This window comes from Dama dama, chromosome 4 (genome assembly GCF_033118175.1).
Source record: "Dama dama isolate Ldn47 chromosome 4, ASM3311817v1, whole genome shotgun sequence".
Lineage (NCBI taxonomy): Eukaryota > Metazoa > Chordata > Mammalia > Artiodactyla > Cervidae > Dama > Dama dama.
This window is the reverse complement of record NC_083684.1, coordinates 31,144,625-31,167,897: the sequence shown is the minus strand read 5'-3', so window position 1 is coordinate 31,167,897 and position 23,273 is coordinate 31,144,625. Positions and strand designations below refer to the sequence as shown.

The 23,273-nt window shown below is 54.8% G+C and overlaps 2 protein-coding genes across 6 annotated transcripts; one reads left to right on the top strand and one right to left on the bottom strand.

Annotated features, from left to right (window-relative positions):
* The first annotated feature begins 207 nt into the window (after positions 1–207).
* DOK4 (docking protein 4) lies at positions 208–12,493 on the top strand. Of its 5 annotated transcripts, none has more exons than XM_061138591.1 (8): positions 208–226; positions 5,608–5,835; positions 9,210–9,317; positions 9,468–9,582; positions 9,851–9,970; positions 10,060–10,249; positions 10,896–11,034; positions 11,195–12,493. In XM_061138591.1, exons 2-8 carry the CDS (start codon positions 5,770–5,772, stop codon positions 11,552–11,554), a joined length of 1,098 nt encoding a protein of 365 aa, XP_060994574.1. In that variant the 5' UTR covers positions 208–226; positions 5,608–5,769; the 3' UTR covers positions 11,555–12,493. The 5 variants fall into 5 exon arrangements, with proteins under 5 accessions (XP_060994574.1, XP_060994571.1, XP_060994572.1 ...); XM_061138588.1 differs by lacking the exon at positions 208–226 and adding an exon at positions 5,024–5,139; XM_061138589.1 differs by lacking the exon at positions 208–226 and adding an exon at positions 5,033–5,139 and having other exon boundaries at positions 5,611–5,835.
* A 363-nt stretch (positions 12,494–12,856) lies between these two features.
* On the bottom strand, positions 12,857–21,247 carry POLR2C (RNA polymerase II subunit C). The gene is made up of 9 exons (XM_061138594.1): positions 21,093–21,247; positions 20,867–20,916; positions 18,355–18,423; positions 18,163–18,215; positions 15,408–15,536; positions 14,990–15,041; positions 14,691–14,859; positions 14,470–14,544; positions 12,857–13,883 (listed from the first exon to the last, which is right to left on the bottom strand). Exons 1-9 carry the CDS (start codon positions 21,176–21,178, stop codon positions 13,739–13,741), a joined length of 828 nt encoding a protein of 275 aa, XP_060994577.1. The 5' UTR covers positions 21,179–21,247; the 3' UTR covers positions 12,857–13,738.
* Positions 21,248–23,273: the final 2,026 nt, after the last annotated feature.

Genomic DNA, 23,273 nt, shown 5'->3' with positions numbered 1-23,273 from the left:
GGGGGGGACGGGGCGGAGCCGAGCGGCGAGGCTGAGCCCGGCGGCTGGCGGCTCCGCGGAGTCGCAGCCGGAGCCAAGCTGGACGGCCGCGCCTCCCTCACCGTCCCCGCCCGGAGCCCGGCGCCGCCGCTGCCCCGCCGCCCCCGCCGGCCGCGCCGTGACGCGGGCATGAGCCTGGCCCGCCGTCCGCTGAGCCAGCGCCCCCGGCAGGGGCCGCAGCGCCCAGGTAACTAGGGGGGCGCGAGGCGGGGGGCCTCAGGCCGCGCAGGAGCCCTCCAGACCCTCGGCGACTCCCCCCGTGAGGACTCTCCAAGCCCGTGGGACCTTCCTACCCTGTGGGGGTCCTCAGGAGTCCACTTCCAAAAGCCAATCCCTGCCCTCGGAACTACCCCTTGGGCCCCACCTACCCCCAGCTCTCTTCTCCAGGGGACCCCAGGTCAGGGCTTGACCTCACACCTACCCCGCACCTACCCCACACCTACCCATCGGAGCGGCCCAGGCCCTTATGCTCCCTGGCCCTGCCATCTCGAAGGGGCACAGCCCAGCTCATCATAGCGTGCCTCCTCGCACCCTTTCTGCTCTCATGGCCTCCTACTCTCTCAGTCCCCCCGCCCCTAAATTCCTAGAGACACTCCCCCCACCATCCACCCCACCTGCAGATGATTCCTGCCCAGCAGCTTAAACTTTCAGCCAGCTGCCCGCCTTCGTTGATTCTTTCTGCCTGTTCCTGGGGTTCTGTTCACTCTCTCCCTCAGGACTCCCAAAGTCCGGCTTCCTGTTAAAGCTTGCTGTCACTGCAGAGGGGTATGAGCGGAGGCCGGCACCTGGGCCATGTCCCAAGCTGTGGCTGCATGGCTGTTGCCAGGAGACTCAGATGGAGGGTTTCGGGTGTAGGGGTCTGAGAGTCAAGGGCAGTGATGGGCGGGCAGGATCCACAGCAGCGATTTGAGGCTGGGCTTATTTAGTGCAGAGTGCCTTCTTGCCCCTTTCAAGAGATGTGGCTGCAGTGCAGGCCAGTCCTGTCCCCCAGCTGGGATGGGTCTCAGGAGCTGTGCCCCCAGTTGCCTGCCCTTCTGAGCCTGGGCAATGGCTACTTCTAGCTCTCTCTCCCAGGCAGGGCAGCAGAGCTGGACATGATGTCTCCCAACAACTAGGGCCGAGGTGGGGCTACCCAGCCAGGCCCAGACATGGGGTCAGCAGTACTGCCTCCCCCTGGATCAGCTCTGAACCAAACTGTGGGTCCGGGGCCCAGGGAAATGGGAACCCACCGCTGCCCACGTGTCTTTGGAAGCTGAGCTGGGTCTGACCAGGTGGCTATTGGTGGTGGTGGTGGGAGAAAGGATGAAGAGGACAAAACAAATCCTGGAGATAATTACGTTTTCAGCCCCCATGTACTGAGTACCTACTCTGCACTCAGCAGTAAAGAATCCACCTGCCAATGCAGGAGATGTGGGTTTGATCCCTGGGTTGGGAAGATTCCCTGGAAAAGGGAAGGGCTACCCACTCCGGTATTCTTGCCTGGGAAATCCCATGGACAGAGGAGCCCAGCGGGCTACAGTTCATGGGGTCGCAAGAGTGGGACATGTCTGAGTGACTAAACAACACTCTGCACTGGGCACCATTCTAGGTGCTAGGATGGAGCTGTTAATTAGAGGTGGCTTAGCCATCAGGGAGCTGACATTCTAGGATGTTGTTGGAGATAGTGGCCAAGTAGCAAACCAGCAGATGAAGAGGTAAATCCTATGCGGGGACAGTGGAAACTGGGTGTGGTGGTAGAGGCTGACTGGGGGCTCCCTTTGGCCAGGGTGGTCAGGGAAGGCCTCTCTAAAGTGACAGTCTTTAAACTGATGCAGTAGAATGAACCTTGGACCATCTGAGGGAACGGTGTTGTATAGGCAGGGAACAGCAAGTGCAGTGATCCTGCGTGGGCAGGAGTTAGGCATGCTGAGGAACATCCCCCCTCCCCAGCCCCCTGGCAGGGGGGAGATGAGGCCGGAAGGGTGGGTGGGGGACCAGAGGGAGACCAGTGGTCTGGAGACATAGCACCACCTTCCTGGCTGGAGGGCCCAGAAGACAGTGACTGTTCTGATGTCTTCTTCTGCCAGTCTTCTCTTCCCAATTGGTTTTGGATCTGACTTTGCCACCCACTTTCAGACCTGCAGTGTTTCAGGTGGTGGTTGCTTGTGAGGATTTGCAGGGGTGGAGGAGGTCAGGGGTGGGGCCCTCCGGGGAAGGGAGGACCTCCTCCTGGCCCCTGATAGCCATCACATGGGGGTAGAGAGGACCGGGTCGGGGTGGGGGATGGGAAATGTCCCTGGTGCTGGAGAGAATCCGGTCGATAGGATCTTTGCCAGCGGGTGGAGACAGCGAGCCGTCAGTGAGCTGGGGTCCAGGCAGGGCTGTCCCCAAGCCCTGATAAGATCCGATCTGTCGCGGGGTGGGGAGGCCCAGCCAGGCTGACAGCCACTCCGGCTCAGCCATTGGTTGCTAGCAGCAGCAAGTAGCGTTTGTTCTGGAGCCAAGCCTCCAGGCAGAATCCGGGTGCAGGGAGGGAGTGCTTAGACGGCTGTCCCAAGGGGCAGGTGGGCAGTGCCCCCCCCCCACCCCTCTGCTGGGCACCAGGGAGTCTCCAACCCCCTCTGCACAGGACGCCTGCTCTTTCTGAGAGAGGGGATACATTTCAGAGTCCAGCTCTCTCTGGAGGAGCCGGTGGTGTCCTGGTCGGGGGCAGGTACCATTTGTGGCTGAGCAACCACATTGACGCTAGGCTGGGAGGAGGAATGGGGGTCCTTACTCCTCACCCATTGAGGATCTGTGTTGAGGGGGCTGCTGGACACCCTGTTAGCCTCTCAGAGTGCTTAGAGCTGACCTTACACACCTGAGACCACAGTTAGCGGGGCAGCTTTCCCTGCTGCAGGCTTGTGAGTGCCAGAGCTGCTGGGGCTTCAGGAGTGATGGGGAAAGTGGCCCCAGGTGCGGCAAGGTGAGGGGGGCTGCGGGGGGCGCCTTCCTGGTTCCTGCCTGCTGTGCTCAGCTGCCCGCCGTCTCTTGATGCCTGATTGGGTCTGCACAGGCTCAGCCAGGGGCCATGTCCTTTGGGGGATTGATTGGTTCTGCGTACCCCCCTCACCTTGATCCCATTGCCCATCAAATGTGTAAGTCTACCTATTGACCCGTCCCCCTCTCTCCCCGCCTCCCCAGCTCCCCTGTGCTGTACCACTCTGGGCCCCAGCTTGGGTCTTGCTCTTGCATATTTATTAGGAACCGAGTAAGGTCAGCACCACCTGTGACTGACTCCAGGCCAGCGTGAGCTGCCAGGCACCTTGCCACCCAGGCTCTCCCTGGAAGGTTACTCTTCCCGCTGGTTTATTTCTAGGGCCTGGGGCCTAGGGCGGGGTGTGGACCTCTGGACAGATGTGCCAGGGGTACTCCCGAGAGCTTGGCAGCTGCAGTCACTCAAGGGGTACGGCAGGGAAGGTAAAGGGGAGAGGCAGGAAGGAGCAGGCCTGTTGTTGGGCAGGTGGAAGGCTGAGTTAGGGTGATCTCACAGCCCTTGGCTGGGCAGCAGCTTTCGAAATACAAACAGCCCTTTGGGTTTTCAAGGCAGACGCTCTTGGTCCCGCGTGGGTAGGCAGGTGCCCCAAGGATTCATTTCCTCATTTAAAATGGGCTGATATATCTTCTTCTTCTTTTTTTTTTTTTTTATCTTACTGATGGGGAAATTGAGGCGCTGAGATGTTAAGCGGCTTGCCCAGGACCTCTTGCCATTAAATGCATGTTCCTGGGTGGGCCACATCCCGAGCTGCCCTGGATGAACCCAGGGGCCCCGTGCGTGCTAGTCATTGTGTTCTGAAAGAGGCCTTCCTTGCTATGGACCCTCAGCCAGTGGCCGGCTGGCCATCATCTCAGAGGGGACTTTTACAGAGCTGGTCCTTGCTGGGGGGCTAAGTAAGCCCCAGATGGTGGAGACAGAGCTGGGAAAGCTTGCTTATCTCTGAGGGCCAGTGCCTGAGTCTGGCAAGGCTGTTGGGGGGGTCAGTATCAGGGAGGGACCCCACAGCCAACCTTATAGGAGGAAAACAGACCACTTGGGTGAGGCAGGGTCTTGGCCCCCAGGGAGCTGGGAGAGAGGGCATGGATGGGCACGGAGGCTGCTGAGGGGTGCTGAAGGGGCTCTCGGGGTACACGGGGCACAGAGAGCACTACCCTCTGTGTCCCTTCGCCTGTTTGCATGTGCGCACTGGGGTAGTCACATCTGTTCCTTGTTAGGGACTCGACAGACAGGCCTCCAGAAGATTGATTAATGCCAAGCTGCTGGCAGCTCCAGCAGGACACTTGCCCCAGGGTCCTGTCCTGGCAGCACAGATGCCCAGGTGACCCCAGCAGTGCTACCACATTCTCTTCCAGTGATCCTGGAGACGCGGGGGGCCATGTTGCGGACACAGCCCTGCCCCCCGAGCCTGGGTGGCAGAGAAGGATAAGGCGGTGGCGAGTGGCCAGAGCCAGGTGGCAGAGCATCCATCCCATCCCCAGGCCCACCTCCATCACCCACCCCGGAACTTATTTGTCTCTGGCTGAAGCCTGGACTTGCTATGTGACCTTGGCCATGCCGCCTCTCCTCTCTGGGCAGCTTACTTAAATGATCTGAAATGGAGGGCTGGGTCTTCACTGAGACACCTCGCTCCGCCAAGTCTGAGTCTTTGTCATCTGCCGACCCTCCTGATTCCAAGAGCCCCCGGTGGCACCCCTTTCCCCGCTGCATATGGACTGCCCCTTGGTCCCCCTCAATGTGGTCCAGCTGTGTCCTCTGCTCCCAGCCCAGGTGTTCGCTAGTTCTCCGTGTAATTAACTCCTGCCCGGGCCCAGGACACGGGACACCGAGAGTCCTGTCCAGACCCAGTGCCCTCACAGACCAGCCCGGCCTTCCCAGCGCCAGGGCGAGGCAACCGCTTCGACAGTGGCCACCGCCAGCCTGCCCAGCACATTCCTCAGGCTTATCTGCAGGCCCGCCCCACTGGACTCTGCCCTCCCACCCAGGAAGCAGCACCCAGACGGGCTGCTGAAGAGTTCCAGGCGGGGGGGAGAGCAGGGTTTGAGGGGACGGTTCTCAGACTCTTGCCTGGACCTGGGGAGATCCAGGTATAGAACCAAGTGGGACAGAGGGCCTGGGGTGGGGGTGGGGGGCTGTCTGCTGAGACCTAAGGGGTGGATCATCTAACCTCGGGGAGCATGGTCCCAGAATCTGTGTCATCTCCCAGGAGCCCCATCTCCTGGAAAGCTTCCTGCAGGGAGGTGCCCGCGCAGGAGGGGGGCTTGCTGGAGGCCTGCCCCTCAGCTGCAGCAGGAGCCGGAGCCTGTCCTCCCAGGAAGGGGTTAACCATGTGAGGGAGGGGACTGGGCTAGACCATTTTCCTCGTAGAGGCCTCCACCTCGGGTTTTCCTGAATGGTTCTGCCGTCCTGGGGTGGGGAGGGAAGGGAAGGAAGAAGGGCGGGCTGAGGGAGGAAGGGAGGGGACGAGTGTGGGTAGAGGAAGGGAAAAAAGAGCGAGACAGCCAGGGGAAGAGAAAGATGTCACTGTCTAATCTCCCTGTCATTTTTATTTCCAGCAGGCGCCGGGCAAAGGAGCTGCTAGAACAATGCTGAGGCGGGCGAGGTGAGGAGCAGCTCCGCAGCAGCCCCGTCGGAGGAGTGGGGAAACCGAGGCCACCTGGGCATCCCTCCCCTCGGCGCCCGAGAGAGACGAACCTCAAAGACACGGCGGAGAAACCATGGCGACCAATTTCAACGACATCGTCAAGCAAGGCTACGTGAAGATGAAGAGCAGGAAGCTTGGGGTGAGCCACCTTCCAAGGGGCCCGCGGTCTGGCATCTGGGATGTCGGGGGTGCGCGGCCACCCGCCGGCTCCCGGCCGGCCATCGTGCATTGCCGGTCTCTCGAGGTTTCTGGCCGGCGGGCTGCCTGGCATGTGCCTGGGCCCGGCTCTGCCCACCGCAGCCCCCGCCCCAGCCCAGCTGGCTGGAGTCCCGGTGGCTGGGCCAGTGGTGGTGGCCGATGGGCAGGCGGCTCCCCTGCTATTGTTGAAGTTGTCGCCCGGGCAGCGGCTGGAAATGCCGGGCTGTATCTGAGCTGAGACCAGCTTGTCACTTCCCCTTGCCATCACCTCCTCATCTCCCCCTCCCCTCTCCTGGCCTCTTTTCTTTAAAGTACCTCATCTACCCTGCTTCCCGAGGCTTGCTGTGTACAGGCGTTTATTTATCTTTGGTTGTTGCTTCTATGGTTAACGAAGTATTGGCTAAGGAGAGTGGTTGGTTGTTGGGGGTAGGTCAGCGGTACGAGGGGCACAGAAGCTGGCATTTATGTGGCTTATGAATGAGAACCTGGGTGGGATGGCCCGTGGCACTGGGACCGGCTGCTTTCCTCCCCGGTTTTGGAGGGGGCTGGGGTCTTGGAGGGCCTATGGAGATGAGGCCTCAGATGCACCTTTGCTGGGTGTGTACCCTCTCCCACCCTCTACTGGTGAAACCCCCCTAAAAGGCATGAGCAGGGGCCCCAGGGACCAACTTAATAATCTTGGTGAGGTTGTCCCAAGAGCTGCCTTTATTCCCTGACCCTCCCTGCTCTCTCCATTGAGGGGTCTCCCCAGTAAGAAGGAAACCCTGGTGCCTGAGATGGCCCAAGTCTTGTGTTTACCTGGGCCCCCTGCCGGCCCTTCCCTCCCCTCCCCTCCCCCATGGCCTTGGTGGGAGTGAGGGTGCGATCTGACTCTCAAGGCTTCCTGGCTCAGCAGAGTGGGCTGGCGGAGGAGCTGGCCTCTGATACTCAGGGGCCCCTGTGTGAGACAGGGGTACCAGACAGAACAGGACTGGCCTTGGAGCAGGGTGGTTCTTGAGCCCCCTTCCACTCCTGTGGCCCCCACCCCCGACCCCTGTTGGGGGCTCTTCTGTCCAGGCAGGGGGCAGCCACTTAGCTGGTGGGCATGCTGGGGTCTTACCTGGATTTGGACTGTGTCCCAGCCCGGGCCCTGGTGGCCATCAGCCACTGTGTTCTTGCCCCAAGAGAAGGATGGAGCCCACTTGGAGCACAGAACGAGGAGCAAAGCTAAGGCTGAGGTGGGGAGGCAGGGGGCAGGGGCCCAGCTTCTAGTGTGGCTCCTCCTTCCCCAGGGCCCAGACCTGTTAGGTCCTTCAGGTCTCCGGGGGCCAGCCGGGCCGAGGGCTTGTCCAGAGCAGAGTTTCCCAGGAAGCCAAGCCACTTGAGTTGGCCACTTGGGCTCAGAACCCGGCCTGTTTCAGGGGAAAGCCCAGGAACCTACGGTGGGCACTGTCAAGGGCAGGGTTTAGGAGCCAGGGTGTGGCTAGGCCCCGTCTGGAGTTACCCCCACTCAGGGAACTCGACTTCCCCCTGCAGATCTGCTGTGAGGGGCTGGGGCCACCCGGCCATTCTTGTCTCAGCCCACAGAGGTGAGGGGGAAGGGCTGGAAGAGATCAGGAGCGGGCCCTCCTACCTGCCAGGGCTTTCCTCCCAAGGCAGAGCTGTGGCAGAGCGTTTCTGAAGCGCTGATCAAAGACCTGTGAGAAGTGGGGAAGGAGGGCTCTTGAGCACAGTGGCTCCCTGGGGCTCTGTGTTCGTGCGAGTGTGTGTGTGTGCATGTGTGTGTGTATCTTGTAACCAGGCAACCAGAGTGCTCAGGCCCCCAGGCCTTCTGCCCCTGCAGGCTGCACGGAGCCCAGCCTGGCAGGGCATAACTGGGTTGGCAGCATTCATTCATTCATCCATCCATTCACACTCCCTACACATGATCATTCACTTGTTCAGCAGGCTCTGTTCACGAGGCTACTGGGATGTGAGGATTCTGAGAATAAAATACAGTCTCTTCCCTAAAAGAGCTGCTCAGCTTAGAGCTGAGGCCGGCTGGGGTTTATCTGGACAGGACGAGGGCTGAGCCAGGGTCAGGGGGGCAGGGACAGACACGTCTCCTAGAGTCCTCGGAGCCAGAAATAGCTGGGCGTGAGTAGCTTCTCAGGATGGAGACTGCCTGGGAACCTGCCTGCCGAGGACCTGGTGTCCATGTAGCAGGGCAAAGAGGAGGGCCCCTCCGTCTCCACACTGTTTGCCGGTGAGAGGAGCACTGGAGATTCCCGGGGAATGGCTCTGCCAGCCTCCTGGAGTGCTTTCTGAAAGAGTAGGTACATCCCAGCTGGACTTGGGGCTGGAAAAGAGCCCTAGGAGGAGGAGTCTAGTGGCAAGTGGTGAGGGCCACCAATGTGGCAGGGGTCTGACAAGCCAGTTTGCCCCTGTAGCCCTGGAGAGTGGTTGACTCCCCACTCCCTGGCTCCCTTGCCCCTCGGATGGAGTCCGGGAAGCTATAGAGAATTCAGGTAGATTTAGGCAAGGGTCATTGTCAGTGGTTGGGACAAGGAGTGATGAACCTTACTGGGGAAGGCACTGTGCTCTGGGGTGATTCCAGGTTCCTGGCTCTGCTCCTTGACCTCTGAGAGCATCTGGTTTACCAGCTGGAGCAGGAGACTAACCCTGGTTCCCTTTATTCCCAGGATAGTCAGTGAATGAAGAGGTTATAGAGGCAAGAGGGGGTGTTACTTACATCAAGGGCTGTCCCCTGGCTCTAAGAACAAGGGCTGTGGTGATGTGCAGGCGGGAAGCGGGCTCAGGCCTGATTCCTGTCCGCGCGACATTGCCTCTGTCCTGGCCGGTGCTCCTGGGCAGAACCTTAGCGCAGTGGTTTCAGGCAGCCCGTTTTAAATACCAGCTCTACCATTCATAAAGCTGTTACTCAACTCTTGGGTGCCTCAGATTGCATCTGTAAAGTGGAGATGATAATAGAACTGACCTCAAGAGTGACCCTGAGATTAAATGTGAGGCGTGCTATTAACAAAAAGCACAAATAGGAAGCACTCAATAAATGTTGGCTACTTAGATTAAACCCAGAGCTGAACTCATAGTAAACAGTAACTCAGGAGCACCTTTTATGGAGCCAGCCAAGAAGTGACTGCCTTTTCAATTTGGGGCGGGGTCTCTTCCCCAGGGTGGAGTGTCACATTGGTGTCCACTGTCCCAGGTCTCCTGGGCCTGAGCCCCCTAGAAGGCTCTGTGGCACTGCGCCTCGTGGTAGGCAGGGAAAACTGCAGGGTCACTTTGGCTGTGTTGGGAGTGGTCCAGGGTCCATCCCCCTGCCATCTCGCCCCACAGATCTACCGGAGGTGCTGGCTGGTGTTCCGGAAGTCTTCCAGCAAGGGGCCCCAGCGGCTGGAGAAGTATCCAGACGAGAAGTCCGTGTGCCTCCGAGGCTGCCCCAAGGTTAGGGGGCCTGGGCCCTAGTTCCCTGACCTGTAAGCAGCGATGTGTTCAGAGTTCTGAGGGTCAACAGGACCCTGCTGGGGGTGGCAGAGCTGTGGGGGACGCAGAGGGAGGTGCTCCTGGCTGAGTCCCTTGTGGATGATGTGCCAGGTGACAGAGATCAGCAACGTCAAATGTGTCACACGGCTCCCCAAGGAAACCAAGAGGCAGGCAGTGGCCATCATATTCACGGACGACTCAGCACGGACCTTCACCTGCGACTCAGGTGAGGGGATGGGGCTGCAGGCAGTGTGCTGGTCAAGGTCCAGTCGGTAGGGGGCAGAGCCAGGCTAGCCCTCCTGATGGGGTGGGAGGTGTGGGGGAGGAGGGTGCCTTTGAGGGAGCCGCCCCCCAGGATGAGGTGGGCAGGCAGGCAGAGTCCACTGGCCTCGCCCTCTCTGCCTTGCATGCGGGGACTACTCTGGCTGAAGCAGGTGGGGTGGGCTGCCGAGGGACCCTGAGCTGGCAGCATGATGAGACACGGTTTTCTCCAGAATTGGAGGCAGAAGAGTGGTACAAGACCCTCTCTGTGGAGTGTCTGGGGTCGAGGCTCAACGACATCAGTCTGGGAGAGCCAGACCTCCTGGCCCCCGGAGTGCAGTGTGAGCAGACAGGTGAGGCCTGGTGCGGGCACAGGGTGGGGGTTGGGGACCTCCCCCCCACCCCCCGAAAGCTCCAGGCCATCTTGTCCTCTCCCCTCCAGATCGCTTCAACGTCTTCCTGCTGCCCTGTCCCAACCTGGACGTGTACGGCGAGTGCAAGCTGCAGATCACCCACGAGAACATCTACCTCTGGGACATACACAACCCCCGCGTGAAGCTCGTCTCGTGGCCGCTCTGCTCACTGCGCCGCTACGGCCGGGACGCCACCCGCTTCACCTTCGAGGCTGGCCGGTAGGACCCACTTGCCTCCCCACCCTCCAGCCATGGTCTCGATGGTGGCTGCCATTCACTGGTGTCGGGCCCTGTGCTGAAAGCTCATTTTATCAGCATAGCATGCTGAAGGGGAACATAATATTCCCAGATGAAGAAATCGAGGCTCCCAGCAAGTATGTCCAAGGCTCAAATCAGATGCTGGCACTGACCAGCTCTGTGATGGCAGACCTGCGTCTCGGTTTTCTTATCTGTCGTATGGAATGATAAAAGTGCCTGGCCTCACACACTGGGTGATGGTGGTGAGGACTGGGTATAGCTTGAACTCTGGAGCGGCCTGCCTGGGCTGTTCTGTGTCCTCCACTTTGGCTGTTACTTAGCTTCTGAATGCCTCAGTTTTCTCATCTATAAGATAGTTTGAGAAAAACTGTAGTAATGAGGAAACTAACTGAACACAGACCAGGTGGTGGAGAAAACGGAACGGATTAATTCTTGTAAAGCATTTAGACCTCCACCTGGCACGTGGAAAATGTTCAGCATGTTTGAGCTGGGTGGTCGGGCCCTCAGATAGCAGGCCTGCCTGTTCCCAAAGGAGAGCCTGACTGAGCCTGTGCACACACGTGGGACGCACCCGCCACCTTGCTCTCTGTGCTCCCCGTGTCCCCAGGATGTGTGATGCTGGAGAAGGGCTCTACACCTTCCAGACACAGGAAGGGGAACAGATTTACCAGCGGGTCCACAGTGCCACCCTGGCCATCGCCGAGCAGCACAAACGAGTCCTGCTGGAGATGGAGAAGAACGTGAGGGTGAGGCCGCGCATCTCAGTCCAGGGTAGGGGGTGGCGGGTGGGCAGTCGGAGGACCGGGAGAGTGCCAGCCGTCTCCAGCTCGTGTGTATGGCAAAGGCAGGCAGGGTCTTGGGCCGGCCGCCCCTGGGCTGAGCCGCTGACCCTCCTCTGCCCCACAGCTGCTGAACAAGGGCACAGAACATTACTCATACCCCTGCACGCCCACTACCATGCTGCCCCGCAGTGCCTACTGGCACCACATCACGGGTTCCCAGAACATCGCGGAGTCCTCCAGCTTCACCGGTGAGTCACTGCTGGGCGTCACCCCCGCCAGCCAGGAGGCTCTGTGGGGGACAAGGCGTGCTGGGCAGGGCTCTTCTGTCCTGGGCCCAGGTCCTCAGCCTGCGTCTGTGTCCACAGGTGAGGGGTATGCGGCAGCCCAGGCCAGCTCAGAAACGGACCTCCTCAACAGATTCATCCTGCTAAAGCCAAAGCCCAGTCAGGGGGACAGCAGCGAGGCCAAGGCCCCTTCCCAGTGACGGCAGAGCTAGCGTGCCCGGATGACCACTGGGGCTGCCTGCAGCGTATCGTGGACGGCCTGCAGGAGCTGTGGGCCAGAAGCCCAGAAAAAGGGAGCAAGCCGTCCCTTCTCTGCCCCCAAGGGTGAGACTGGACCAAGGCAAAGGGCTGGCCATGCCACCTGAGCATGTGTGAGGGGCTGGAGCTACCATAGGACTATATACGGTTAATGATTTTAATATATATGGCTTATGACGTTATTCTATATTAATAACATTTCCCCCTCTGTCCCTCCCTGCCACCACATATACATTTTTTATCCCCATGACCAGGCCATAGTCAGGGCTGTTTCTGAATGTGAGGGCGGCGGTCTTTCCTGTCCCCCAGGGGGTACCAGCCCTCCTGCTTCGGGCCCAAGGAGACAGTCCGCGTTCCTGGCGCCTGCTCTGGCTGCTGGCTTTCCCACACAGCCCAGGGGTGGAGACGGCAGGTGGCCTCTCGGTTCCTCTGGGCCTGGTGGCACAGGAAGGATCCGAGCTTACACTGTGCCACTCGGCAGCCCTGCACTTAGGGAGTTTTACACAGAGGTGTTATCTGGTTGACACCTCAGGTGAAAAATCTGGTTTTAAAGTGGTTTCTGCCCAGGCTCTTCCTGCTTCGTAGGCTGGGAAGACGCCCTGGGGGCAGGGTGCTGGTTACCTCAGCCCAGGGAGGGTGGCCCGTCCCAAGCTCTTTCCTGCTCCAGGGCCAGGCCGGCCCCCAGGAGCGCTGCGGGGTGGGGGGGAGCACCCTGCCGCCCCCCTCACTGACCAGGTGGGCGGTGCTCCCGTGGAGGGTGCCCCCTGCCCCGTGCGGCCTCCCTCTGGCCAAAAGGACTCAGAAACGAGACCTCCCCACTTCCTCCTCCCCACTTGGTGCTGAGGCTCCCTGCTGAAATGCAATTAAAGCAATTGATTTTCTAGTGCTGGTATTTATTGACTACCGTGCAGAAGGGCTATCTTTCTACTCACATCAAACGTTTGGTTGTATGTGTGTTGGGTTTTTTTTGTTTTTAATATTTTAGGGCTCTGATCTGTGGGAACAGACCCTGTTGTAAATAACCACTATTCGAGTCGTGGCAGGAGGATGGTAAAGCAAGAGGCCCCTCCTGACAGAGCCCTGGAGCCAGGGAGGGGCCACGGCCCGCTCAGCTCTGAAGCTGACCCAGGGCATGACCACCCCAGGAGTAAGCTAGCCTGAAGAAGGGCACCCAGAGGCCACGGGGAGGGAGGCGGAGCTGGCTGGTTCGGTTCGTGGCTCGATGACGCATGAAGGAGATTACGTACGTTGTGCTCTTTATTGCCAAAAATAAAAACTTTCAAAAAACAACTACTGTTAATAAATAACCCTTCCTTTCTGTACTAGATTTCCGGTTTTCTCCAGGCTTCTCCTGCCAGGCTGCCTAATTAACTGCATTGGGTGTGTACCTACCTACAGGGCTAAGGGGTCAAGGCCAGATCTTCATTAAGGTCCTTGTCCTCTTCCCCGCCCCTCACCACACACACAAATTAAATCATCTGGCCATTGTTGGTGAAGATTGAAACTGACGGGTAGAGAACAAAATACAAGGTTTACTGGCGGGAAGAGGGGGATAGCCTGGGCCTAACACTACTCTTAAGAGGTACTCAAATTCAGGACACTTGAGAATCTGAGTGAAGGACCAATAGGATGGCCGAGGCAGGGACTGGAAGGGCTCTCAGCAGCCCGAGTGAGGATTCCAGAGTCAGTCCCTACAGACAAGCCTACAACAGTGAAAACTGCAACTTGTGAACAGAAAGGGTTTGAAGTAAAGAACTGAAATAACCCAAAGATGAGAGTCCAGCTCAGTGGCGGTCAACAGGGGAGCCCTATGGCCCCCGAGGCACACTGGGAGACAGGGCGGAACCAGTGTTTCAGGGAGCATACTGCCGACCCACAGGCAGGCCCAGGGATGCTAAATGAAGGGGGAAAGCTGTCCTGCCTGCAGCAGCAGTGGCGCCCCCGGTGATCTGCAACTGAGCAAGGCCGGGATGGACCTACCCTGCCCTGCTGCTGCCCTGCTAATTGGTACTGAAGGCTTGCCAAGAAACTTGAGCAACAGCTGCCCAGTCCCCAGGAGCTAAAAAGTCTCAGAAGAGACTGAAATCCTGAAATCCAACTGTTTTGCTCAAACAGATGAGCTGCAGCTAGTTTATGGTGAGGACGTCACTCTGTATCTCGTGGCTTAACTGGGTCTGTAAATCACTCAGCTTCTTCTTTAATCCAGAGAGGGCTGAAAGGACGATGGTCTCGGGGCGCAGAGAGCCACAAGACTCCACGTTGTAGTAAAACCTGAGAGGCAAGAGTCCAGTGAGAGCCCTCCACGAAGCATTCAGGCCAGCGGGCCCCAGCTTTGCCAAGGGCCTCCCTCCCTTCTAGGTCCTGACTCCTTTCTCCCTATGAATTTGACCTTGTCCCATGGTTGACCTCCATCCAGCTTCCTAAAAAGTGGTCCCAGTGCACTCTGTAGGACCTCAAGAGGGCCATAGCTCCCTCAAAAAGATACTGTGTGAAAATCTCAAAACACTTGTGCATAGACACAGTCCACAGAGGGGAAGAAAGATAAATAAGCAGTGCCACCTGCTCCAGCGTTTTCATGTTTGTCACTAGAAGGCTTTGGACAGTTTGGGGCCCTAGGTTTGATCTTATGTTGATCTTTCTTTGGGGGCTGAATAATCACCACAGGAACAGTCTGGATAACTGGAGGGCCCCCTTCTCCCAGTGACCAAAAGGGGACTTATGGGGGGCTCAGCAGTTACCAGCCCCTCCTCAGCTGAGGGGAACTGGATGGGAGGGAAAGGGGCTCCTAACTCAGAGGCTGCACCAGACCTGTATGTTCTTACACACGCAACCTTTGAGTGCCAAACCAGGGTCTTACCTCTCTGGCTTGCCGTTCGGGTCGTAGGGGGCCTGTGACTCATCCTCATCCAGCTCCGAGTACTCACTCTTTGGCCTGAGGTCAAACAGAGGTCAGCAAAGCGTTGCTACGGCCGTTTTCAGGGGACCCGTGTCTCATAGTCAGGCTGCCCACTCTGGGTCACTAGGAGCCACTTCCACACCCGCCCACCCATCCGGCCTTCGCTCCCACCAGGAACATACCATTCCTCTGGCTTGGGGTACACCGTGTGCCTCAGGGCATTGTCAGGGTCATATTCAAAAGCCACTCCTGCAGTCGGGTTCCACTTGGCGTGTTCCTTGCCAAAGCCTTTTTTGGCGTAGGCGCGCAGTCTCAGCTCCTGGCCCTTTCTCAGCTTGACGATGAGAATGTCTGTGGGGACATGGGAGAGTCAGTTGAGGGCCAGCAGAGGCACAGTTCTCCAGGTCTGACCTGCAGCCCCTGGAAGACCAGACGACAGGAGAGGCTGGCTCTGGTCTCTGCCTCTCTCGGGGCGCCTTACCGTCCTGCTCCACGTAGTCGTTGGGGTCATTATCTCGGTTCCTAGATGTCACCTGCAGGGAGTCCAAACAGAGCCATTTATTAGCAGCTGCTCATCTCATCCGGAAATCTTCCAGCACCTCCAGGGATCCCATCTGTGCTGGTGACTGGCCTCTAACCCCTATCTCATGGCCATGACAACCTCCTCAGTCAAAACAGTAGCACGGTCTTCAAAAGGGTCCTAGGGGGCAGAAGGCCCACAGCACCAATGTTTCTGCCCATCCTGGCAAGGGTCCAGAATCATTAGCACTTCTAAGCATCAGGCTCACGTTAAGGCAGAGGGTAACACAGGGAAGTTGGCATCTTCTAAGAATCCACCCCAATTTGGCCCACTGGAGCCAGGAGAATAGCCAAGGTCCCAACAGGGAGGCCTTCCTGACCGGAATGACCCGGGGGCTGTTGGAGATGAGGTCTCGAGACGTGACGTGACGCGTCTGGTCTTCATTGCACCGTACGTCCAGAGTGAACTCCACCGAGCACTCGGGGCAGAACTCTTCACACGTGCAGTCCTGAGGCGGGAGAGAGACAGCAGTGAGGCTCTGGAGAGACAGTGAAGTCTGGCTTGGCTCCCTGCTTCTAATACCCTGTCCCTGAAGGTTCTTCATCTGATGAAAGGGTGGACCACAGCCGCCAGTCTCTGGTCAGCTGTGTCCATCTACACACCACTCTTGGGCTGCTAAACGGCTCTTCCTCAGAGAACCAAGGCGCTAACAGAGAAGGCTTTCATCCCGCATAGTTCAGTATCCATGAGCTGGAACTAGCTTGGGAGTGCAATGACCACTTAAAACAATCTAGGGGACAAGAGAAAAAAGTACCTTTTAAGCTCCAGACTACTGATCTTTTCTAAAAAAGTTTCATACATTCACAAAAGCAGAGAAGGGTGTAACAGACTGCCACCATCTAAGTATCATTCAGCTTTAATAATTCTCAAGTTTGCCATTCTTTAAACTGATTCTTGAAACACTCCCGTCTTAAGAGACTAGCTGCTACCATTTAACTTCAGGCAAGAAGAGAGTTACTAGAATGTAGTCAAGCAAACTGTTCTCCCTTCACATTAGTGAGGAAAATCCAAGCTACTTTTGACGTTTTCAAGACGATGAAGGAAATCTATGGGCCATACCCGGCCAGCCTGTAATAACACACAGGTGGGACAGGAAGGCAACCTAGACCCTTGAGATGGAATCACTCTTAGAAATATGAAATTAAAGAATCAAAATGTAATGGAAGACAAAAATATAAAAAGGTACTCAACCTAAAAAAAAAGTACAATGAAAACAGAAGAGTTTGTTCAAGAGATCAAGACACTAAAGAGACACCAGCAACCAAAGGCAATGCACGCATCACAAAAAGCCAACTAGGGGGAATTCCTTGGCAGTCCAGTGGTTAAGACTCTGCCCTTTCTCTGTTGAGGGTGTGGGGTCCAAACCCTGGCGGGGGAACTAAGATCTGGTAAGCCAAGCAGTTCAGCCAAACCAAAAAACAATTAAGGACATTTTGAGGATAACTAGGAAAATCTGAGTTTAGACTGTATATAGATAGTACAAATCCACACTAATTTTCTTAGGCATAATATTGTGGTTAGGTAAGAATATCTGTATTTTTAGGACAGGCATGCTGATGTAGTTAGGGGAGAAGTATCATGATTTCTCTAACATTCTTTCAGATGGTTTAGCAAAAATCACAACATCTATATGAAGCATAAAGCAAATATAGCAATGTATCAACAACTGGAAATTAAAAGTGAAATGAGAATGAGTATGTATTCTATTTTTAACTTTTCTGCAAATTTTAAGAAAACACAAATGAAAAATCCACACCATCTTTATTCAGTAAATGCAATACTAGAAAAAAATTTAATGGAAGAACTGTTAGGTCACGGGGGATGCATATCTTTATGTAAGATATGGACTAACTGCTCTTCAATCGGTGGTACAACTGTCTTTACCAATATATGTGATGTTTTATTTCTTAAAAACAGACTCTGGGGACATGAAGCAAAAATGATGAAATGTCAAAATGTAACAAGTGGTTTGGCAGCAGCAAGCCTATTTGTTTTATTAGCTCCACACTTCGCTGTGTGCTTGAATATTTTTTTAAAAAAACACATATATGGACTTCCCTAGTGGCGCAGTGGATAAGAATCCACCTGTCAATGCAGGGGACACAGGTTCAATCCCTGGTCCAGAAAGATCCCACATTCTGTGGAGCAACTAAGCCTGTGCACCACAACTACTACTGAGCCAGCAAGCAGCAACTACCGAGTCTGTGCCACAGCTACTGAAGCCCGTGAGCCTGGGGCCAGTGCTCCGCAACGAGAAGCCATCAGAGAGAGAAGCTTGCACACTGCAACCAGGAGTATCCCTGCTCAATGCGACTGGAAACAGCTCGAGCAGCAACAAAGACCCAGCACAACCAAAAATAAAAAATTAATAAAACAAACAGCAACACACATATACATTTACAAAATATATCAAATTAGCCATTAGCACACCAAAATGATGTGCCCCTGGGAATACCAGAAAAGGGGCTGATTCAGGACCACCTAAAGCCATTAAGAAGGAATACTCTCAAGCTGTCAACTAACGCAGCTCTGATGAAAGGATGCAAGTAACCTAATCCTATCCTACACGCTCCCTAGTTCTGAGTCTGTTACCATATCATAGAAGCAGCAAACATCACCCCAGAGGAATGGAGCCATGTTTCAGTAAGACAACCTACAGGGTGAGGCATAAAGCTGGCAGACAGCTGCTGCTCTGCAGAACAGTTCTCACTCCCTCTGCTCCCTGTCCTCACCTGCTATCCTTCTGTTGACTCCCTTTAGCCTCCTAGGCCCCTGTCCCTGGGAAGAGATGCTCTGGAAAACATTGCACATCGGATGCTGAAGAGAAACAGCTCCACCCATTCAGTATAAATGAGCATCCAGGTGTATGTGCTCTCTGGCTAATGAGACTCTCTCATGCCCCTTGAGCCTCATCAATCTGTGGTCCCATCAAAACCAAAGACCGATGCCTGCCTTGGGCTCCAGACAACATCTCCACACTGTCTTTCTAAAAGCTGAAATCGAGATGGTAAGAAAAAATCTCCTTGGGAACTGAGTTCCCTGCCTCCCCTGAGCTCCCCAAGCACACAGCATACCCGGGAGTACTGCAGCTTGTCCACAATGTCATCACTGGTGAGAGGGATTAATCCTGGAAGACAGAAAACACACTGAAGAAGGCCAAGCGGCCAAGCTGGAAGGAGAGTCCGGAAGTCCCCTTGGGAATGAGGATACTTCTTCTCTGACACTGGCACAGCCCCTCCCTGTAACCCTCCAAACCCAGCACTCACCAAGTCTGTGAGCAATGAACTCGTCATGAAGGACGGAGGAATTGGCATCAATCTGAACCCAGTCAATTGCTAAAGAATGAAGGAAGCAGAAAAAGCAGACAGGCAGATTAGCCACCAAATTCACCTAAAGACTTAGCACTGGTTTTCCAGATTTAAAAATCATCTGAAAGTGTTAGTTGCTCAGTCGTGTCTGACTCTTCACAATCCCATGGACTGTAGCCTGCCAGGCTCCTCAGTCCATGGGATTCTCCAGGCAAGAATACTGGAGTAGGTTGCCATGCTCTTCTCCAGGGAATCTTCCCGACCCAGGGATCGAACCCCGGGGGCTTCCTGCACTGAGGCAGATTCTTTACCATCTGAGCCCCTCCAAATCATCTAGTGCTTACTGAATTGCAGAGGCTGAGTCAGGCTTCCAGAGACTCTGATTACAGCTCTGGAGTGGGGCCCAGGAAAATGCATTTTAATAAGAACCACACACACCACATCGCACTTCCCTGCTCAAGCAGTTATGATGCAGAGAGTTCCCTGTATTACCTTAAAAACACTGACCTAAAGATACCACGAGAATGGGAATGTGTTTCTTAGAGCTGAATATTTCTGTGGGAAGCACTTAAACCTGCTACTCATGCCAACACCAGTAAGAACACAAACTATTTGGGCACTTGAAAGCTAGACAAACCTCAGAAAAGTAACATAGACTTATGGTCCACATCTCCTTTTGTGATATAATGACTAGATTATCCAAATTAATACTTTATTATCATTCAACCAAATAATGTTTACACAATTCCTTTAATGGGCAAGGCATACTAATCCCTACCAGCCATGAGCGAGGAGAACTGTAGAGTCACACATAGTTGACTTAAACACACATTTACTCATTCATTCATAAATATCTGTATATAAACAAATAAATTCAAAAGTCAAAGGGCAGTGGAGACCAACTGTCCAATGAGGGGTGCAGACACTAGGAATAGAGGACAAGACACCACCAGACCCCCATCTGCTTGTCCTTCTGCTTCCTAAACCTGAGCCAAGTAAGGACTAAGAGCCAAGCTTTTCTGTCTCTGCCTTTCCTCCCACTGGCCTGCCTTTAACGTCTCCCGTGCAGTTTAAAATCCTGTGAGCTTCCTATAAGCCAGGCCTTGCCCACCCTCTGTGATACAGAGATGAACACTCTCTCCCTGGAAGAAGCTACTCTCTCCTAGAACTCTGTCCAGACTTCTCTTAAGACACTCGTCAAATTGCACTATATTTGTATGCATCTTGCTTCCACCTCAAGCTTCAAAAATTCTTTGGGTCTTCAGGTGTCTTAATTTCTGTATTCCTAGCTGGGGTCTGGACTGCAGGAGGTGCTTCATGCTACTTGTGGGAAAAGTGGCGTTTGGAATGTCAGGGCTGCATCCTGAAGCACAACGGCCTCATTTCACTCATGATGACACTAAGGTCCTGAGACCCCATGGGGTGATCAGGCAGAGAAGGAGAACCAGCTCGCCAAGTTCTGAGTTGAAAAAGTCTCCGGGGGTGGTAACAGTGGAAAAACTACAATGTTCTCTTGCTTACCAACCAGTTGGCCTATTTATCTCCTTAGGAACTTGCACACTTGATGTGGTAACTATGGCTTACATCTCTTTTTCCTAAACCAAACTCTGAGTTGACACTCAGAAAATATTTGTAGTATATCTGTAGACAGGCAGAACACTCAGTGAAGAGTGGCTGGAACCAAAGCAGAAACAGATCCTTTCTCCTCTAAGCGTCAAAGCCACTGTAGCTATGGTTCTCCTTAAACCCTAAAAGAATCTGCCTGCAAATGCAGAAGAGGGTCTGATCCCTGGGTTGGGAAGATCCCCTGGAGAAGGAAATGGCCACGCACTCTAGTATTCTTGCCTGGAGAATCCCACGGACAGAGGAGCCTGGTGGGCTATAGTCAATGGGGTCGCAAAGAGTCGAACACAACTGAGCAACTGAAGATGAACTCTAAAGAACCCTGTATTTTACAGGTCTGCGTTTCCAGTGCCTAGCACCACTGCCTGGAGCTTACATGCTCCCAAAATGCAGCTGATGGAACAGATTCATATCTACCAGCACTGGACCCTCACTGAACACAAGGCACAGAGATTATTCCCCTTAATCGTTGACGTCGCCCTGACAACTGCTATTAGCGTCCGAACATTAGAGAGGGGGCTGCAACAGAGTTTAATAGCTTGCCCGTTTCGCAGCGATAGTAAGTGAAAACAGTTTCTGAGTCTCAGGCCACAGACTCCTGAATCCATGCGCGTCACCAACGCACGGAAAAGAATGGAACTAAGTAAATAGCCCGTGGGAGCCGGAGAGGTGGCCAGAGTGGCCCTGGGCCAAGGGCCCGATCAAGTCTCCAGCATGACTGTTCTCTTAGCGCCCCCAACCCCTCGCCCAAACCAAGGCTGGAGGCAGGAGCTGCAAGGTAAGGGGAGGGGTGGGGTGGAAGGGAGAGAGGCCTGGTAGCCCAGGCAACGAGACTGGGGTCGCTTACCTATTATGGGCACCTCAGCGATGAAGACCCTCCGGATAGAATTTGCCACCCTGAGGAATGAAAACCAAGCGGCGTGTGGGCACCGCAGCCTCGGCAGGCCGGGCCCGCGCCCAGCCGTGCCCAAAGCGGAAGCCCTGGCCCCAGAGCCAGTTCTTAAAAGACACGACGTCCCGCAGGCTGGGGACCCCGGCTCTCCAGAACCGTAAACCTCTCCCCCAAGCCTTACGCCAGGTCCGTGTTCTCGATGATGAACTTGACATTCTCGTCGGTGAGCTCCGTGATCCGCACGGTGGGCTGGTTGGCGTACGGCATCGCGCCCCGCCGCTCGCTCGGCCCCCGGCGTCAGCTCTGCCCGGCCTGCGCCAACCGCACCAGCGGAAGTCCGGCAGCGGGGCCTCGCCACGGAGGCGGCGGGGCGCTCACAGCGCCGCCTGCTGCTCGGAGGCCCGAAGTTTTCTACCCACCCCTCCCACCTTCTTGAAGAGGCACCAGGTTCAACCATTTGGAGGGCGACCTGGCAAAGCATGCACACGCCCTTGATTCCACAAGAACACTTCTAGGAATCCATACTGTAGAAGCATTTGCAGTTGTAAGCAAAGATACATGTACAGGCACGTTCACTGCAGCAGTCTGTAGCAAAAAAATAAATAAAATTTGCCCATTGACAGAGACCTGGTTAAATACACCAACACAGGAATACTGTAACGTTTTTTAAAAGAATGAAGTATGTAAATTTATGGATGAATGAAAGTACAGTTGGTCCTCCATATGCAAGGGTTTTAAATCCAACCAACTGAAGATAAAATTCCATAAAGTTTCAAAAACAAATTTGCTGCATGACCAGCAACTATTTATACAGCATTTACAACTATTTACCATAGCATTAAACATTGTATTCGGAGAAGGCAATGGCAACCCACTCCAGTACTCTTGCCTGGAAAATCCGATGGACGGAGGAGCCTGGTAGGCTGCAGTCCACGGGGTCGCAAAGAGTCGTACACGATTGAGCGACTTCACTTTGACTTTTCCCTTTCATGCATTGGAGAAGGAAATGGCAACCCACTCCAGTGTTCTTGCCCGGAGAATCCCAGGGACGGGGGAGCCTGGTGGGCTGCCGTCTCTGGGGTCACACAGAGTCGGACACAACTGAAGCGACTTAGCACTAGCAAACATTGTATTAGGTACTGGAAGTAACCGAAAGATAATTTAAATTATATGCGAGGGCACATGTAGGCTACATGCACATAGTACTCAGTGCCTTAAACAGCCTGGAAAGAGGTTTGATAGGTCTTTTTTTGCTTTTGGTTGTGCCACATCCATGTCCCCTGAAATGAAGTAGAGTCCTAACCATTAGACCGCCAGGGAATTCCCAGGTGGCAGCAGATTATACAGAGAAGTCCTAAAATAGAACTTGGCAGGGGACGACATGTAGGGGGCAGAGGAAGAATAATCAGAGGGGATAAAGAGGCATTTGCCTTAGCAAGGAGTGACATTTGAGACAGAGAAAAAGAGCATTGAAGGGACCCTTGCACTAAAGCCTGTATCATCTCAGTAAATTAAGAATTAAGGTTGTCTGTTGAGTGTAAGATGGATGCTATGAAGGATAAAAGAGGGAATGGAACAAAATATGGGATAGCTACTGCAGGCAACTTGACAGGATGTCAAGATAAAAGAGTCAGGTGCAGAAAGGGCCCAGAGGACAGTGCACGAGACAGGATATTCCTACTAGCTGTTACTCCCACCATCATTCAGTCTACTTGGGTAGGTCACAGCAAAGTAGAAGACAGATGGCTGCTAGATCCTGTGTGTACCAAAATGTTGAAGCCCCAACTCCTAATGTGAGGATATTTGGAAATGGGGGTCTTTATGAGGTCCTGAGGATAGAACTCTCAGGAGATTAGTGCCCTAACAAAAACAGAAGAGACAACAGAGCACACTTGCACGCTCTCTGTTGTGTGAGAACGCAGGGAGAAGGGGGCCATGTGTGAGTCCTAAGAAAGCTCTAAGAATCAAGTTAGCTGGCACCTTGACTGTGGACTTCTGGCTTCTAGAACTGAGACATTTCACCACAGCAGCCTGAACAGACTTACACAACAAAGTTAACTGGACTTAAATAGGGGGCCCAGCCAGCACAGAGGCTAAGAGAATTTGTAAAGCAAAATACTGTGTCAAGGAAATAGTCAGTGATGGACAGGAGGAGCCAAAGAAGCTAACCGTGAGAGGGAAAGACCCCTGTCACCCACATTGTACTGAAGGGAGGCCCGGGCCCACGGGTGCAGAACTCTCACAGCTGCCCAGGAGCATTACATGGCACCGGGACCCTAACTCAGGTCTCTTGGCTGCCAGTTGCAAGCCTTCTCCACCACCCTGCTCTCTGCTTCTGGGGTCTTGGACAGCTGGCACGATC

Bases quoted from the DNA above. Each gene is read 5' to 3' on its own strand.
- POLR2C (XM_061138594.1), bottom strand. From the start codon at position 21,178: ATGCCGTACGCCAACCAGCCCACCGTGCGGATCACGGAGCTCACCGAC. The intron at 18,424-20,866 runs GTAAGCGACCCC...TTCATTCTTTAG, and splicing joins CGCTGAGGTGCCCATAATAG to CAATTGACTGGGTTCAGATT. The intron at 15,537-18,162 runs GTATGCTGTGTG...CTCCCGCCTCAG, and splicing joins ACAAGCTGCAGTACTCCCGG to GACTGCACGTGTGAAGAGTT.
- DOK4 (XM_061138591.1), top strand. From the start codon at position 5,770: ATGGCGACCAATTTCAACGACATCGTCAAGCAAGGCTACGTGAAGATG. The intron at 10,250-10,895 runs GTAGGACCCACT...CCGTGTCCCCAG, and splicing joins TTCACCTTCGAGGCTGGCCG to GATGTGTGATGCTGGAGAAG. The intron at 11,035-11,194 runs GTGAGGCCGCGC...TCTGCCCCACAG, and splicing joins AGATGGAGAAGAACGTGAGG to CTGCTGAACAAGGGCACAGA.